Source organism: Varroa destructor, unplaced genomic scaffold, assembly GCF_002443255.2.
Source record: "Varroa destructor unplaced genomic scaffold, Vdes_3.0 BEIS01000005.1, whole genome shotgun sequence".
NCBI classification, from domain to species: Eukaryota; Metazoa; Arthropoda; class Arachnida; order Mesostigmata; family Varroidae; genus Varroa; species Varroa destructor.
The window spans coordinates 21590964-21610611 of NW_019211458.1; the positions used below are offsets into that span (position 1 = coordinate 21590964).

The following is a 19648-nucleotide window of genomic DNA, read 5'->3' on the forward strand; positions in this document are numbered from 1 at the left end:
GCATTTTCTAATAGTTAGTTCTATCCGAGATACCGCCAATCATACCAGTTTGCGCGGTAGATGTGAACAGCCCTATAATAAAATGTTTCCCGCTATCCCGTTAGGCTTGTTACCGATCATCTAACTTAGAATAACATTAGTAGCTTTCAGTTAGTACACAGCTCCCGTTTATCGGCAATAGATAACGTAGGCTCGATCACCCTAACTGAAGTTAGTGCATTTTCAATAGTACAAACTAATTAGAGCCTGCATAGATGATGGTCGTCATCTGATTTGTTAAAAACTGATCCATACTGGTGTAGGCTCGTGAAGTCTATATAGAGATGGTGTACATACGTTCGTTTGCCGACTGATCATTTAGTATTGCTTAAATAGGTGTGTAAATGTTCAGGTCTATAGGGTGGCGTGATCTGGGTGGCTGATGCGCACCTTTTTCAGCGCTAATAAGCATTGATAAAAATTATCATCAAATATTTATAAGCAGGAAAAAAGAAAAAAACATGACCAAGATAAATAACGTGTTATAACTTAGGTTAACAAAATTGTCATAAATCTGTTGGAAAAACTACGATAAGTCCAGTTTGTCTCAGTTAGAAGGGCACGCCCTTAACGTTGCACATAAGAATAATCCCGGAGGACCTTTTCATAAGACTCATATAACTAAAAGTATTAAATAAATAACTAGCCATTAATAAATTGGCAACAGATCTCTCATTTCTTTTTGATTTGGTGAGCTAAGCAACGATACCGCGTTCCCGAAAGAGGACTAAATAACGAATAAAAATTGTAGACGGAAATGGCAGATTCAGGCACGGATCAGGCTTAGCAGCAATTTACGAAGCGAGCGAGCGAGCGATCGAATACCAGGGTAATCTATTCCGTTGCCTATCGATGTATCTTCTGTACTGACAAACCATTTGCTTTCTCGAAAGACGTCCCATGCACACAACGGTACTAAACGCTAACATATTATTTTTGAAAAAGATGCTCGAATTTAAACTTTTCTGCAAAGTTTAAGTTTGAGCGGAAACTTGAAAAATTCGAAACCTATTTTATTGTTACCCATGACTAGTTTCCGGTAGGAAAGTACTACAAATGTTCTGCTAGCATAAAAAAGTATATAAAATATACTTGAAAGTGTTGGCTGTACACAGCTACTTCCTCCGTAGCTGCTCGTTCGAAAGTTTTTGATCACTTGATTTACGCCATTTACACCTATCGTTGATACAGGGTCAGTCTGCCGTTCGCCAGTGCGACGGTTTGCTTCAGCCCGTACCTACGGTTAGTCGCACTAGATTCTTCTGGCATTTTTCCTCACTCGCTCGTTACACACTCGGCTACAGTTCCACTATAGATCAGACCTCTATGATGTTGAAATCGCCCACTGCAGCTGTTACTGTCGAGGGTCCTCGTCACCTGCAGTGTCATGACAAATACAAAGGACGCTACACGAAAGCCCCGTTTGTGCGTGCCTGTGCTTGTAGACCGGTGAGTATTTAGTTAGGGACGGTACTGGAGACTTACGGTGGCCAAATCATGCCGTCGCGACCGCCCCTGTCGAAAGAAAAGGGCCGTCCTGCTTCCTGCCGATTAGTGTCAGAATTGACCGGCGCTATGTTTGTTGTTGACGGTATTGCCGCCGATCGATAAATCGATCTCTTTCTAAGGCTCATACACTGAATAATGACAAACGTGATCTGGTTGCATAGTCCTCCCATGCCGACAGCAGCAGCCCGAAGAGGCTTGGCCACTGTAGGGTGGAGACAGCAGAAAGCTATATAATTGCTATCTAGAGGAGGAAAGTGGCTAAAATGAACATCAGCAACAATTCTGGACGTGGTAGTGCATATAATGTCGTAAAACATATGTAAACAATTCTCCCTACTTGTCGTCGTTATTGACTCTATCGGTATCGTCTCTATCGCACCGTACTAAGCTCACGAGCTTACTCACGAGCAACAGCGCCATCAAAGTATACAGCGGAGCGGAGCACGTCTTGCAACTCTGCATCTATGTTTAATGCTACTAGGCAACTGTTAGGTGCAAGCCAGCTGTACGGAAGATTGAAATATGACTTATATGAGGGAATACACGCTACAACTAGTCATAGGCCAGTTGCAACGATGGCGGGAATAAGGCCGAGTCATAGTGGTGCTAGGGCCTTTCGGATGGGTCGCGGCCCTGGGCCGCTAGTCGTTACCTGGAAAACTAGTCGTTAACGTATACTCATTCAAACAAAGGATGCCTGCTAAGGCCTCCGGCACTTAATATAGAGTTCCTAGCGAATGTCTAGTGCGTATTGTTATATACGACGAACGTCTTCATCTGACGTCTAGGCATGTCGCTTCATTGCCTAGCGAGTTGGATAGAGGAGCATATGAGGGGCTGTCTGTCGTACGGATCGCCGGCGACTGCGTCCGCTCGACACGATCAAGATCAGAGGGGGAAAAGGAATGTTTAAACAACAACAAACACCAACGGCTCAAAGTGTTTCTACATCAACACGACGAGCTACGCGAATGTGTGATATTCGAATTAAAGTGTGTTATACTGTGTGTGTGTGTGTGCTTCTCAGCGAATCCCCGTAGTAGTCGAGAGAGTGGAGAAGCGAAACTTGGGGAAAAGGGGTAGCTGGCTGAAGGGAGCAGATTCGGCAATGTAAAAGGGGTACGAAAATGGAATGGCTTGTAATAACATGCATCCATATGATTTAGCCAGCGGCGCGAACAATGAAAAGCAATAATGAACAAAAAACGATGAGAATAGTGTACTGGCGGAAAGGGAGATTCTATCTTGTGCTGCCTGGTCAGAGACAATTAAAACGATGGGCGAAAAGGTTGCCGGTTGTCATATAGAGTAGTTAAGGCTTACCAGTGAGACGGCGACCCGAAGAAGTTGGTTGATTTCTAGCTTGAGCCTATCGCACTGCAGGAGAATCTTCTCGCGGTGCTCGTGCGTCGTGTATGCAGAATCGGTGAAGTCCTGGGTCCGCTCGATGACGGCGTCCAGCATTCTGGACAAACGCGCCCTACATAGCGGGCCCATTAGGACCAGCTTATTCATGTTTAGTAGCCCCTGGAAGTTGGCCATAGGTGAAAAGGTCTGCTTTTTATCGTTTGGATTGTATCGAATAGAAACCTAGTTTTCGAATATACAGTACTAAATCGTCGCGCCATATCCGTAAAGATCTCTATTTTTTGATAAATACATCTACAAAAATTTCTCTTGAGCTACTTCCACAATTCCTCCCGAACTATGTGGATACATATAGGTAGATTTTGTGTGCGATGGAGCATTATTGTCAAAATAGTGATTGGCATTTAACCTTATTGGACCATTAAAAGTCTGCTCATAGCTGAAATAAGATTTGTGCAATCTTAGACTTATGTCTGCCGGTAAACACCGTGGATATTGTTTAGTGAAAACTCATCCGATGCTTCAGCAAACCTGTTACTAAAATTTAAAAGGAAATTTCAAACGATGAATAAGAAAGGCTGCACGAAATCAATTTCCATATAATTATATGTACAGTACTTAAGCCTTTGGCACCAAACGCCTTGAGCCATAGAACAATATATAAACGTATCATGCATGAACAACAATATGGAACCATGTGGGGCGGTTACAGGCATCTATGCCCTATTTCAGCTCGGATATTCAAGTCCTGCTAGTGCCCAACATTCGCAGAAATTGCACGTCTGCCTTCACTTATTTACATGTTACTAATTTAGAGCCTCGTCAAAAAGGGACGTTGCTCTGACGTTTATAAATTGCTTGTTTATCTAATAGGACCTCAGTTGTACGTAAATGTACTGCATAAGCTGTCACAGACATTTAAAAGACAGACGGGCTGGCACTCGACCTGGGTACCACGTAAAATAACCTCAACAAATCTTATATTGTAACGAATAAATGTAATTATTATGTTGTTCACCCTATGAGTTTAGATATATTCCCTAGCATTAGCACTTGCTGTGGTAGCATGCAAATCGCGGACAAAAATAAATCCCCTTAGAATAAGTTGCTCCGGTCCAAAGTACCCTTCCTGTGCGTACGTCTGCAATCGTACCTAGCACTAACTACAACGTAATAGTATAGGACGATTATTAGTACGCACGCCACTTACGTGGAACTTTTTAAGTGCGTTATGGGTAGTTGAGCATTTGTCGAATTCCTCCATCCGCCAATTCGAAGCAGAATTAGAAGATTTCCTTGGCCGCGATCTTGCACTGCCACTCCGCCGCGCCGTTGACAGTTCAGGTAGCACGCCGTCTTTGATTACAAAGTGCACAAGATCAATAGCTCGTCGGATCTGCAAGAAGGACGCATATCACGGCAATAGAACACGAAGTGATACACGCTAGAGGTAAACTTTATCATTAGATATTGCACATCTGTCTATAGTATTGCCATTCTTAGTTCCATGTGCAAATGAACGTGAGGCTGATGCCTTCATTAGTTAAGCCTAGATACATCATATAAGTGCTTGTTTCTTGTTCAAGCGTTAACTAGTTTCACGGTTAGATAACTTCGGGAACCTTATAGACAGTGTTAGCAGTTGTTGGTTCAAAGCCGCATCAACAAACCAGCCTTCGTCCGTTATTGTTGTTTTCCTTCGTCCTATTCATTTATCGTCTCATTGGTGCGTTTTTTTCGCTTTCTATCCGCCAGCAGGTCTGCTGTGGTTCGTCTGTGCGATTTACGATCTGGCTTGATGGCAATGATTGGTGGCCGGCGGTTTGCCGCACGCGGCGTCGATTGCAACAAACGAGCCAAACGAGCGTTCTGCGAAAGGTCAATACGGACGCAGCATTTGATCGTATCCCTGCCGCCGCTATATTTGAGAATACTGCTGTTCCGCCGACCGCCCCAATAAAAACAATAGTAGATCTCTTTGCTAAGGTCTTCCTGCTCATTTCGGTTCGGCAATGGCTCGGTAACCATGGGCACTTCCGACCACACCTCCAATCAGTCTTCGACAACTCAGCATATATAAGCTAGTCTATATGATCTATGCATGTACATCGCTCATTAGTGGGCCGTTGCCCTGCAGTTCTCTTGAAGGCAATCTGTAAGGGATCAAGTCGGGGAGCTTAGTTTCTGATCACGCACTCGACTGGCATTATGCTGCTACTGCTACGTGCCCATAGTACGATAAGTACATGTTACGATTCAGCTGCGGCTACTAACAACGTTCCTTTTCAGTCGTCTGGTGTTCGCTGGTACAGTCATTCTATTGAATTGCCGTTAGTCCACACGTTGTCTCAGGTCGGACACACCTTTCTTATCCTTCTTCCTAATTTGCTCGATCTGTCTGAAGATTCTGTGTACGATACTGCTGTCGCCACAGTTCGCTTAAGTCAGGACGATCGATAAGATATTTAATATTAGCTCGAGAGCAAAACAGCAAAAGCGATTTCGCCGTAGCTATATTGATATACATTGTGTGTGTGTGTGTGTGTGTGTGTGTGTGTGTATGTATAATACGAGTATTTGTTAGGTGTTTGTTTGCGTATGTGTTAAGGCGGCAAGCGATGCGGTTCTTTATCAGCATCGTCGCTAATCTGCAGCAAGAACAAGGCGTTTGTCGTAGTAGTAAGGTGCTCTCCTTCGGACGGCTGGTGGCATTCACTCATGAAGGACGGACGCTTTAGGCCCCAGTGATAGCCGGATGGCACGGAGAAATGACTCTCCCCGTAGTAGTATGAGCAGTGGGTATATTTGGTGGGCATCCTCCATCTCCGTAGATAGCTATCGCGTAAGTAATGACCACGTCGAAGAAGAAAAGGGAGAAGATAGCTTGGAGCTGAAATGAACAAGGTCACTCAGCAATCTTGTCCAAGTAAGTCTATAAAGGGGGATATATGGAACATAGGCCGATCCGTCCGAAGTACGAAAGCGGCCTGCCGAACAGGCTAAGAACTGTCCTGAAGGGAGGTTTGGGTGCGGTATCAAAGATCTCCTTGAGAAGAGAAATCGTACGAGGGAAGGGTATATTCTCCTTCTGCGTCGTCACCAACGTTCGACCACCGTCGATTATTGCTTCCCTACCGGGAATGGATGCGACGTCCAATCACAAGGGTCAGCCCACCCATGGGTGTTCGAGAAATTGTCCAATTGCAAGGATTTGGTGGCAGGAAACCACCGACGAACAAGTCGGCAAGCAAGCCCATGAATGGCGGCGACTGAACGAATCGATGCTATCGCTTCATCTACCACCAGCAATCTGATCTTGTTATTGGCTTCTAGCGAGATACAAATCTAACCTTTGATGTATTGTGCAGTACACCGTAATCCTGTCTGCACTGCCGGTCTTGCTGGCCGAATTGCTGGAATTTCTAGCAACAGATTCATACGTCAATCATGTTGGACGAATGAAACCCTTAAGCTTAGGAGAGAACGCAAAACTCGCAAGCACGATCGATGTAGACGTAGACAAAGCGTCACGCGAACTACCGACAGCACTGTGCATACAAACTACGTATAATAACTGCCACCGATAAGGGTTTATCAGTTGAACAGGCGAGACACGTTCTGCCAAGGAAGTCACGTTTTAATGTCACTAAAATCCCGATGAGCAGAGATTCGATTCATCCATTCCGCCAGCTCTGGTACTCCAGCGGGCGCTCCTCTGCTTACGCTATAATGATTTTCTGATTGCAATTAATGAGATGAACGAATCAAACGATTCGCTTGATCGTTCAACTAGTTGATCCTTTCGATAGTACTCCCTAAATAGAATGATGCTGCCTGACCGGGAGACTGAAGCCATGATATAATCATTTACTCTACCTACGATAAAGCATCGAGTTAAGCTTTAACTTACACTAACTACCACAAACGATGCTCGAAGCCAAAGAACAGAAAAAAGCTGTATAAGGAAAAGCGTTTTTTTGCAGAAGCCATTTCAAACGCGTGTTCATTTCGGATGCCGTTGACTTCATTAATTACAACCAACGTTCATCTACTAGAGATTAACCGGCCGTTATGCGTAATCTAAGTAAGAACTATGTTAGCTACTAATTGTCAGTGTTAGACAGCGTCAATATCATAAATTCTAGATAAACACATTTGTGTTGACCTTTTGTGAATTCCTTCCTTCAGTATTTGAATCAACCTCCCAATCCGACGTGAGGTGTCGCAGTACCACTCGTGAACAAACGAACGAATGCCAGAAACACTAGTGTTTCAGTGAATCACGAGGCTAGCTGCAACTTAATCTTCGAGCTGGCCAGTCAAAGCAGACGTATCATATTTAGGACGTTTCGTTGGCCTGAGACCTGCTATGTGACATTCTGGCAATGTGATAGGAGGCCGAGCTTTCCTTTTTTCCTTCCTTCCCTCCCTCTATAATGGTATCTATCTACGGTTAAGTTCGCCTTATTCTTAATAACCCGTCTTTTGGTTGTGTGATTGGTGAGTATCGGCTAATAGTAAGAAGGAAGCAGACGCCCTTTGCCTGTTGTTGGTCTAGCGACACAGGAAAAGGGGCTGCGGTGAAGGGTGGACCGAGTCAGGGGACAAGAAGTGAAGTCTGCTGTCCTCACAGAAAATCGAATAAGAAAAGATAGAGATCAGAGCCTGCTTTTGCTCGCAATAAGACGATTTAACCTGGCAACCTTTTCCAAGAACAGGACTCGAGATGACAGCCTTACTGGCGGTATATGGAATCAAAATGCAGCTGTACTGACAGCGCTTGTAGGGTTTAGTAGAGCAATGTTGGAGTATAGGTCTTCACAGTGGCCTAGTGGGTGACGTATTTACGTGCTAATCTTAAGGACATGTTGTGGCCTAGGTTCGAACCCGGGCATAGCCGAAGTTCCCTTCGTGCTGGAAGCCAGCCGTCTGATGGAATGCGATAGTGGACGTAAATCTCGAAACATGAAAGGGGTATAGGCTATGGCGTTTAGACTAAGATTGTGACCAATTAATGCACTTGTGGCTGTAGATCATACAGTATGGTGCATTATGGGTTGTTGTACCTTGTCGTGCCGTCAGCATGCCTATATAGATGGTAGTACAAAGAGTAGAGGCCAGGCCCGATCCGACCTGGCCAGATCAACGGAAACCCTGAAGATACTCATCGTCGACGCTAGCCAAGCAGACTAGAAGCGTTAACGGAAAATGGGTGGAAGTTAACAGGATTGGCTATTGCAATGGTCTTATCAAACGGCCTGGCCTAGCCACGTAAAGCAGCGAACGATACTACAAATAGGAGAACCAAACGTCAAAAAGGAATGCTCTTAAAACGATTAAATTCTTCATATTCCTATATACTGAGTAGATGCTCCACTGCGATTAAAATGAACTAGTGGCAGTTCGCTGAGGAACCCGTCTGTCTGCTGCCGGCACTTACTTAATGGTGAGCACAAAATCAGAAGTACTAGTAGCGACATCAGTGGTAGGGATACATATACGTGGGCACGTAACACGAATGTTGATTGGCCACTTCTTTTTTTGGGGCAGGTACGAATGGACCTGTGAAATTGGGAGACGGTAAAATTATTCAAAGTACAATGTCTACCAATGTAGTTCTATATGGACTTGTTTGTCTCAGCCGTTACTACTAGCCACTTACTTGTAACAAGACCGTGTCTCGGTTCTCCCTTGCCCACTCGCAGTCCGGATGCCGTAGACACGTCTTCGCTGCCTGCAGAAGCATCGTAGTCGAACGTTCTAGATACAAACGCGCTGTATCCATCTGCGCAACTCGGCGTTCGTCGTGCTGAAAAAAGTACCGTAGAAAAGAACAAGATATTGCTGGGTATACTTATTCATCATATGCGTTTTAATTACACGACCTTTTTCCTAAGTTCTCATCAATAGAAATTCTGCAGTTCTAGCTAGCGCTGCAGTCGATTCAACTTCGCGTTACAGAGAAAGTATCTGCACAGTTTTTTGGACCCACTTTTATTAGAGGCCAGGATATAATGGAAGGAAGACCCAGACAACCATGTATAGACAAAATGCGAGCTAAAGTTTGCCTAGCTGTCATACATAAATGTGCTTATGCCTGAAATCGAGCGGCAAATCTCAGCTCGAGCAATCATCCACCAGCTAGAAATACTACCGTGCAGGTTAATGATTACTTCGCAAAGTTTCACCATGGTTTCTATAGGGTGAAGCGTGCCACAAGAGCAACTGTGGTAAAGACTAAGGAATACAATCAAATCTATAGAGCCGTGTCTATTCCCAAGTGCCTCCTTAAAACTATCATATCTAAGCTTTTACAACTATTTATTTTTTGCAACAAATCCACAAACGATATTTCTCGCAAATATCTGCCTTTGAAAATAGAGGCCATGTTTCGTGGCTACCTAAGTGAGCATTTTGGATTGCTAATTGGCCTTTACAGATAGTTTTTCTTTCTTTTACGCTGAATCGAACAAAACCCTTATGTACTTCTTTTCGTTTTTTTTACAGGAACGAACATTTCAGGAATTCACAATAGTCATGAAATGTTCACTACACCGATCCATGATACGGTCGACGCGTAGAACGACAAGGTACTTGTTTTGCCAATTTGAAGATAAGCGCATCAACTATAGAAGTCTCGTATATTGCTACCTTGATTGCAAAATAGCGGTATTTTACGATACCAACTAGAATCAACAGTATCAATAGAAGCTGTTTCAATAAATGTTCTCTTGATTTTTAACTACTGCCAATCCACCAGTTCAATTTGCCTTGGAAAAAAATTCGGATTTCCTATGAAAACTACGCGAAAGGCAGCAACCTCATAAATCGTTTGCTAGTATACTGCAGATTCTGTGAAGTGAAGTGAAGTGAAGTGAAGCTCGCTGTTATAAAAGAGACACCGAAAGGGAATCTGTAGCAAGCTTGACGGGGGGTAGCTTAGTCACTCTGAACTAAAAGAACATTCGGACCGGGCGACTGGACATCAATCAGGCAGCCTTCAAAGGTTATCCCTTCTGCAAATTATATAGAAGCGGCAGGACATTTGATTTCGGTATGCTGCATCTAAAAATCTAGAAGAATACATCTAGAAAAGAAGTGTCGTACGTTCTTTGTATAGCCACCATTCGTACAGCGACAGGCAGTTAACGTGATGGCGAAGGATAAATAAACATTGCTAATCCATATGGCAAAACGAGGTTTCCCTACAATGTGATATGCATAGAGTATTTGGAATATGGTCCTACACTAACTGCACATACCTCAACGGTCCGAACAACAATCAGTCCTTTCGAACTAATCCCTGCCGGATTTCCAGTAGTTAGTACGATTTTCGAACCTACATTTCAGTACAGAGTAAACCTGAATCGTGCGCTCGTAGGATTTCCGGACTCGTTTCAATGTTTGTCCTTTTCGGATTGCCTCGAGAACAACGAATAGTCATAAAAGACTAGATCTGATGAATAAAAAATGTTAAAGCATCGAGGTATAGGCGCTAAGCCCTCCTGCAAAAACCGTGCGACAAATACAAGTAGCGACGTACAAGCTGGAGCAACACTACCAAATACATCTTGTAAATCTTTTCTGTGTAGCCTTACTTTTGAATAGACAACAGTAGTTTTGCCTGTGCGTTACACCAACTTGTCGTCTCCAGTGGTGCACCGGAACAAATTGGCTCCTCATTCAATTCCATTCTGAAGCAGTTGCCTGCAGGTCTGCACCTGCTTAAAATCCAAGCCCTTCGTTCAATTCTTCCTGAACCTTCTGCTTCCAAGTCATCTGTCGTTCAAATCGCCCTTCTGTATAAAACACGCGGTGCTGGGAAGTCTAATTTGTAGATTATAGACAGCCGGATGAATATCGTGATGAAGTAATAGCGCAGTTTAGTCGCAGAAGTTCGGGCGTCTCATCAGTACTTTGTTGATCTAGTCTATACATAGGTTTAGCATAACTTATGTTTTCTAGCATGAGACCGCATTCTTATCACACCAAAATTTACTATTCATTCTGCTGTGTTTAGCTAGCCAGGATGTTGAAAAATATTAGATTAATTTTACGTTACCAACGAATGGGTTTGCCGTTGATCATGCAACTGACGCCCTTCAACGTTACATTAATTAGTTAGTCAACCATTCTGCCACAAGCCAGAGGGCAATTGGTCAAATCAAAGGGCTAGAGCATATAAAGCGACATTGGTCTACACAGTCTATATGTATCTGACCAGTTATTTATCATTTGCCGCTGTGCAAAAAGCAGCGGGGCAGAATCGCGACCTTAAGTACGTGATCCACACGCCAGCCTAAGCAATTCGATGAACGGTCAAACGTCAGCACGCGATAAAGGCGTGGAACGCTGCGACACCAACGCGATGAGACTATCTATCGATATGTTTATTTTGCAAATCATCTTGGCACCCCAAACGAAACTATGAAAAAGTGGAAAGATCATCATTCTCACACAGGGTAGTTCTTTCTTTAGTGCTTGATGAACGTACCACACAAGCAGACGATCGTCTAAAAATTCTTTGGCAATTTACTCGGCGTTCGTATTTTTCAATCTCTGGTTGGCTTCGGGAAGCCATGTTGGATGTTTTGCTTTCACCTCTGGCTAAATTAAACCGCGCTCTCCATACCTCGTTGCCTATCTTGTCATTGTCTCAGCTTCGTATAACTACGAACAAGTAGTTTCCTGTGCTATCGTTGCATTTATGCGTATCATAAACCGTCGACTCGAAAAGCTATACGAACTGTTCGAGGAGTCAGCTGATCCCTGATTATTATTAATGATCAAATACTAGATACTGAATTGCCACCAACATCAAACGTATCACGTAAATAGCCAAGAGAATTAAGCTAACAATATTATATCACTAAATCCTGTCGTCTCGGATCTCCCTTAAGAATCATCGTCAATTAGATCATTTTCACTGCCACAGAGAGCACCGCCGGAAATTGTTGACGATCGTGAGCCTTATAATCGCAAAAGTAACGATGCTCGTAGGCAACGTATGCCAGTCATGAGGGTAACGAAACGCTACATTTGGTGGGAAGGAGAAAGTGAGTTCGCGCAAGCCAAGCGTGTCTCTGGCAATTTAAAGTTTTTCCAATGCCATCTGATGAGTAGGATGACGGTCAAGGCAGGAGGACGGCAACAGCAAACGTGTCGTTGGCGTGTGAAGTGTGGGAAAATAGAGACGAAAGAAAGCTTGATCATAGTGCATGTTCTAACTTCATCACTAGGAAAGGTTTCTGCTCTGGGATGTATCCCTTAGCTTCTTCCGATACTTGGTGCTAGAGGAACTAATCTTAGTCCCGGAACCTCCCTCGGCCACGAGGACACCATAGGGCCCGACGACCTTTCCATTTGTTGAAAGCCCCGCAAAGCGAGTGTTGGAAATTTGCGCACTGAATGTTCAACAAGTCGACCAACACATCTCCGGCCTCAACATTTATGAAAACAAGAAGATGTCCACATATTCACTTCACGATGTTTGCATGCAAGCAGTCGTAGGCTGGATAATTTGGATGGATCGGAAAAGAGAATGGCCCAAGTAGATTCCCTATAGCGCGACTTCAAATGATATCTTCGCTGCCTAACAGTAGCAGGCCGTGCTCGAGGCCAAGGTACTGGCAAGAAGAAAGCTCCTGTCCCATGCCGCCTGCGGGCACTCACTCACTCACTCACTCATCGAAGTGTTCATACTCTCAAAGGACGGGACCTGAAGTCTTCCTTGGCTATGAGGAGCGCGAATCGGCAACGACAGCTTGCTCGCATAGACGTGCTTATCATCATAGCTCCAAAACGAGTTACGCTTGCCCGGAACTTGGGTAATTAATACAGAGTTAATAATCATGCAATTACCCAAACTAATGAGAATTTCTGATGAGCACCAGCTCTCAGAGAGTTAAGATGCACCTGGCCCGACGGCTTATATAACCTTAGGAATTAAGTAGATTGTTGGCTGGCTAGGATTGAGACAGACAACCTAGTCAAATATATGTACAAGCCAAAAATAGAAGTTCCTCATAAAATGTCCATAGCTTAATTGGATGCTAAATTTTAGATTTTTACTTTCTAAAATTTCCAGTAGAATGAAATAGCATTTATCCCATCGTTGCTTTTTTATGAAGCAAAATGCAGCGACTAATGATAGATTAACTCAACACTGGGCTCCTTGTTAATCCTGAATGATCGAAGAGAGCACAACAAAGATCTGTCACAGTTTTGTCAGCCCGTAATGATTCGTCTATGCACTAATATGTGGTATATTTATAAAATTGTGGTATTTGCTGAGATCTCATTCGAAGTACTTAAAGAGCCATCACATGTCACACACACACACACTGTAGCTCGTAATGTGATCTGTTGCAATGCTATCTAATACATTCTAATCCTTTTGGGAGCAATGACTTATTTTGTTTCCAGGTAATTAACTTCCCAGAGTTTTATAGCAGAAGCCAAACACTCGACGCTTTAATGACTGGCTCCTCTTATGGATACAGAGTACTGAAAATATGGAGCACGGTGTTTGTGTGTATGTGCCTGAGCATGTGGTCGTACTCCATACACATTGCCTGCATTAATTATTCAATTATACGTGGGGTATAGAGGAGAAAAATGGAATAGGGAGCGACAAACCTGGAGGTGGAGCAACGCTTGGGAGCGCTACTGTGGGAGAGATGATTTAATGATGTTAAGAAGAAAACAGCAGTGGACTACTACATATGAAAGCTGTCAAGTGGAGCCATAATTATCTAAGCGGCAACTATTTATAATTTTTGTTCATTGTAATTTTTTTTATACGGCTGACCATTCGTCGGTTGCACAAGCACTGGCTGTTAGTACCTACTGGCTTACTCTTAACCAGGAGTGTTTCGACTTGGTACTACATTAAACCATAGATTACTGCAGTAATCCGCAAGCGTAGCGCCGATCCAGATATATAGATATATATATATATATATATATAACTACGCATTTTTGTGTGCAGATAAGGGTGGCCGCCTGCACAGATCATGACTATGAAGTCAGGCGGAACAACCTATACCATAATAGTATATGGTAAGTGCGAAAGCGACGCTCTGCATTTGATGCGAAGTCAACCGAAACTGGACTCGGTGCGTTTAGTCTAATTTCCGGTGATAATTTCTACTTCCGGTGATCACACCCACTTATTCCCGCTTTTTCCTAAGTCACTGCTGAACCATCCACCCATAAGCCGAATATCTCCATTATACATTTCGGTCCCGGCCCGAATTGTTTGCAATCGTTTCCGTTTATCTGCAGCCATAATCGATGGTCACAGTGGTGAGTTACAGGTCTGCCTCGAACTGGGATGGCTCCCCCCGAGGCCATATGAGTCGGCCTGTGGAAGTGTAGACGTATTCTGTGACTGATACGCTGCTGACTGTTGCAAGCAATATAAGAGCATATGAGAGTTTAGGTTGGAGCCCTACTGTATCACTGCGTTCACGTCTGAACCTGCCTACGCTGATTGTGCTGGTACCACGTCCGGAATGCGTAGGACAAGAAGAACAGAATACGAAATCGCACGGAAGCAAAGGACTGCCAGAGAAACTGCTGTCTAGGAGAGTCCGGACAACTGTAGAGCTGGGCGACTCGTCAAAGCACCAGTTAGAAATTTCATTACCGCCTTTACATGCAGTAGCAACATCGATGGTGCCGACGTAACCGAACAGCGTTTGCAGAAAATAAGATGATGTGACCGTTCAATTTATGTTGCCTACCGACCGACTGACCTGAGATGGCCTGAACAACAGAACACGCGGCGATGTTACAAATTATCGGAATAGTTCAACTAAGTGGAGCAAAAAGCAAAAAGAGATGCGGAGTGTATGAAGCTGACAGTTCGAAAATTGTAGGACACACAACCAAAATCAGGACGGGCGAAGCTGGGTAGTGGAGCGGCAGGCGGAGGACGACCATATATCAACTTCAAGTCGCTTATAAGGAATAGGAAGGATTGCCTGGACCTAAATAGAGGGAACTGCAAAAAAATGTAGACCACCTTATAACCGCGTGTCCTTCAGATGTATGCGTATATTAATATAATACTTCTAATTCGGGAATACCCGAGCACCGGGTACTTGTACGACCGCAATCTGAGTCACGGATTATGGATATCATTGAGTAGTATCGTTTTTCAAGCACAGAGGAAATTTTTTTCAAATGGAAAAACATGACATTGACAAAAGACTTTTTGTTTGTATTCTTGGAGTTTGATGTATTCTACAAAATCTAGTACACGCTATATGACCGACTGACATTACCTTACCTAAGCCTAAATAGAAGGAAAAATAAAAAGAAAGGTGAGAGCGACGGGATACAATAATTTTACTATTTCCACTTCTAATATAGTTTTCGTTGGTGTGGAAAAAAAGGCTTTTCAAGATATTGTTTTCACCATGAGCGAACTAAGAAGTACTAAGGGAGGATAGACGGTGGAGGCGAGAAGGGTGAGGCCTTTTGAAACAGAGCTGCCTTATGCCTGGTAAGAAAGCGACGCCGCGGTGTTGTCACCGATACGTTGTAACATAGTTGACGTTTAGCGCAAGGCCTGGTATTGATCAGACGATGGGAAACTCAGAAAAGAGTTTTCATTACAAATTTTTCGCCACATAATGCTAATGCGGGCTAAGCACAATGGGAGTATGCGCATCAGGCGCTGCGTTAAACATTGCTATCCACAATGCAAGCCATCACGTACCACCAGGGGGCGGACAACTAATATGATGTATGCTGCTATATCTTTGTTGATACAGATGTTTGCACATGTGTCAATGCACAGAGAACCGCCCAGCTGAGGAAGACCCGACCTGAGCCGCAGGCTTGACCTAAGAAGTGGTCATACAAATGACGTTATGGATATACGGCAGTGTGGTGTATCGGGTGGTGTTTTGCCTTGGAGAACTAATCGAATTTCCTAGCGGCGATCCAGCAACAGCGGTTAAACACCGGGCGACCTTACTCCTTTTGGGCAACCGCAATTCACGCGCACAAAGAGCTCATACACATGAAGAAACTTTAACAGTGTTATAACATATTATAGATTGGTTATATATATACGAAAGGTGTTATCTTTAGACTTTTCCTTATGACTTAATCCTGATACTGCAGATAGATAGAAAAAAAGAAAGTAAAGATACTCCAACTGATTTTTTTTTAAATTTAGATACAGTATCAAAAACGACTCATGGTTAAACTTTTCCATATCTACACATAACCAATCTATAGTGTATATTAGTATGTATACAAGATTAATATTAGAACGACCTAACGCTGCTACAAAGTTCACCGCTAAAATTTCTTGTACATGGGTGAGCTCCTCGTGCACATAAACAGGGGACTAGTGCATATGTGTACATATATATATTGCTAGAAGTATCAGTACTGAAGCTCACGTTTGTCCAATATAACTGCTATGCACCCCGATTTCAGCTTAAATTCGAGACTTCGTTTTCAAATTGTTTATTTTTAATTCGCAATAAACGTTCTAGCAGTGACTATATTATAAACTGATATTAGTCGATATAAACACACGGAAGTTTTGCTAAAATACAACATGAATGTAAAAAAAATTAAAGTGAGTCTACTTTGAAGCTAATACCAGGCCGAAAATCCTAAAATAAAAGGACTCAAAACAGCAGAAATATTTTAAAAATCTCAAAAAAAAAAACTAACCGCTGAAGTTTACGCAAACGACGCAAGTGGTAACTGACATTTTCTTTTTTACAAAACGCCCGTTAATTTCCGTGTCGAAGACTTGGGATTCTAAAAATGGCATTTTAAGCCATTCTGATAAATCATGGAGCTTTATAAACCTAAGCTTCATCGAAAACCTTTCGATGTGCCTTATAAAAGCCTTCCTCGGACTTTCAGAAGCTGATAACGCAGACCATTCATTCTAGCCAACAAAGTTTTTAATCCTAGTATAGGTTTGTCTCGCGTCAAGACATTGCACAATAGGTAATCTTCACTCGAATCCTGAAAATGCGATATTGTATTTGTTGTCTTATTTTAGATAGAACTATTTTTTTTTTTTCGTAAATCCTACGATAAACAGCTTGCCCAGTTTTGAATCTTCCACTCTGTGTATATATAAAGAGAGGGAAATTAAAAACGGTAATGAACTGGTCTCAACAGCATATAATCACATTGATGGATATGATCCTATACTCTCGACGGCGTAATTACTAAAAGCCTGGATGCTCTAAACATTTTAGTAGTGTTTGTCTCGTGTTGATCCTCAGTATTGCCTTGGTAATGAACCTTTTTGTACAGTACATACAATACATATGCTAGTAATGCTTATTCGCATCAGGCTATCAAAAGGCTTATTCGACAGCTTTCGCTTCGGCCTAGATAATGAAAAATAGAAGTTATTAATAATTAATTTTCTGATCTTTCTGTGTACAAAAAAATGTATTGGTTGAAGCATGCTCAGCTCCCATTCGATCTTGACAAACGCAAGATTGCCAGAGTTCACATCATTTTCTTAAGTGATCCCTCCTGATCTTATGACAGCAGAATTACGCCTTACTACATTAGGACTAAGTGGTGCCTTCTTCATCGAGACCAGCACGGCCCAACGATGAGTCTCTGCTGAAAGCAAAAGACCTCTGCATAGATCCATAATCGAGGGTTACTGACTCACCGCACAACTAATCACACCACCTGTACAGTAAACGATCGGCTGAAAACGTCTCACATCTAGTGAAGGCGAGAGGTCTTGTAGTCGCTCCGATCTGTATATCGTTGTTATAGTGTCTTTTACATTACCCATAGTGGGTGCCATATTGAAATTAAAAGGGTACTTCATGAACACTAAGAACGCATTACAGATACGGACATTATATATACACCCTCTACATTCGATATTATTACCCGCCTTCGTACATCACGCGCTTTTCACCTTTATTTATTTATGTCAGGTGCTCATCACGATAATTCCTTGCCCTTTCCGTTACTTCCCACATACGGCTAAGTGTTACAATGGATTTTCTTACGGCCTATCTGACAAGGAATATTCAGAATTAACGAACCTCCTTTCGCCTTTTAGGCACTTACGAGCGGGTGGAGGCGGTTGAGGATCGTCAGATAGATTCCGTAGATAATGCATTCAAAAATCTTCGTGTGTCCGGTGACTGAAAGTGACTGGGCTGGATAGAACATTGATCGACTAGACCGTTACTGCTGCCTATCAAACAACTTTTCTTGGTCTACCATCTTTCGGCTCAGACACATCGTTTTTTGTACAGCCTGTTCCCAAGTATCCGCCAACGTGATTACTAGCGCGGGTCAGTACCACTAACATTTAGGTAGCAGGTAAATGTCTGTAGGTAATTACGCAGCGATAGTGGGTATCTAGGAGCTATGTCGGGGCTCGTTCTAGAAATCGTGAACACTGAGATAGTTTTCTGAACAGCTACAAGGTAAAGGGCGAGTCCGTGGGATCCCAATGTCTATTTTAAGCACTGTTTGAAATGGCCTGACTTCGTTGGCCAAACGAAATTCGCTTTTCATTGAGGACTTCCCTCTAACTTATCGTATCGTTATGTTATACTGTCCCAAACAAACATCGCAACAAATGAACTTATCAGTGATGACTGTCCGACATTTTGGTCAAGTGCCAAGCAGGGACTCAAACTGATGGTAAGAGGACATCGTTTATGCAAATTGGTAACTTTGAATAAATGTTTCGACTAGATGCCTATCGGCTACGCATCCTTGCCAAATGTCTTTTCTTTTAAATTAATTTTGGCTAGGGTTCATGCAAGTCTATGTCCTAGAATTTTCTGCCCATAATCTATATTTCGTCATTTAACTACTGCCAGCTAATCTTCGAATTGAGCATCTTAATCGTGATTTCAGTCTCAGCTTGTTGAGTTGATGAGGTATGGTATCGTCTTGGCTCGTAAAAACAACGAAATGTAAACAGTAGTGGCCGCAATAGAAACAGTGTTATACAGACATTGTGTTACAAAATCACACCGTAATCGTGAACGCGCAATTTAATTTCTTGTTATGTCTGAGAACGATGCTGTTATTGACATGTTTTTGTGTTAAAAATCGCCCATGTATTACTTAAAGAAATGAAGATATTAGCTAAGTGTTGTTAAGGGAGAAAGCTGTAAAGGTTGACGTCTTTCATTTGTGCAAAAACATTATGGCATACAGGAGCGTGTTCAAAAGGTTTTCTTTTCATCAACTACTTCAGATGATATTAACACGCGACTCTACTCTATATAATATATTAACAACACCTGTATTACAGTCATTTATAAGGGAAAATTGGGCAGTTTTTACAATACGTTTCGTTATCAATATAAGGATCTAATAGACGCATAGGGCGACCTAACCACCGCTACTAGTGGATTAAGACAAAAGCTTAGCGATATAAATAGGGTACTGTAAATCTTCTAAATATTACGTCCTAATAAACAACGATTTTTGCATTAATCCAGTTGAGAAGAAGAAGAAATGGGTTATGTTCATCTACTGCTGCTGCGTGTCTTCGCATTACATTGAGATGGCACATGTTCTTTAATTTCTTCAACCAATTATACTCAAAAATATATTGTTCCATGTACAAACAAGCCAATGCTTTTTCCATAGATCTTATATTAAACGTAAGAGTCGCAGAGAAGACTTGACATACTGACCTTAAAACCTGTGATAGCATTTAAATTTTGGTGAAATAAATGTCGAAGCT

At 42.6% G+C, this 19648-nt stretch overlaps 1 protein-coding gene and 1 long non-coding RNA gene across 4 annotated transcripts in view; one reads left to right on the forward strand and one right to left on the reverse strand.

Moving 5' to 3' along the window:
* LOC147755421 (uncharacterized) overlaps positions 1–16379 on the forward strand; it is a 53168-nt gene extending 36789 nt beyond the window's left edge. The window contains exons 2-3 of the long non-coding RNA XR_015328858.1: positions 9424–9506; positions 15699–16379. This is a non-coding gene — a long non-coding RNA (uncharacterized LOC147755421). The remainder of the gene's footprint in view (positions 1–9423; positions 9507–15698) is intronic.
* Positions 1–19648, reverse strand: part of alpha-Catr (alpha-catenin related) — a 121401-nt gene that overhangs the window by 34319 nt on the left and 67434 nt on the right. For all 3 annotated transcript variants that reach the window (XM_086990690.1, XM_086990691.1, XM_086990692.1), the window contains 3 exons: positions 8579–8725; positions 4127–4312; positions 2872–3075 (listed from right to left, as the gene is read on the reverse strand). In XM_086990690.1, the coding sequence (XP_086846816.1) occupies positions 2872–3075; positions 4127–4312; positions 8579–8725 (537 nt within the window). The remainder of the gene's footprint in view (positions 1–2871; positions 3076–4126; positions 4313–8578; positions 8726–19648) is intronic.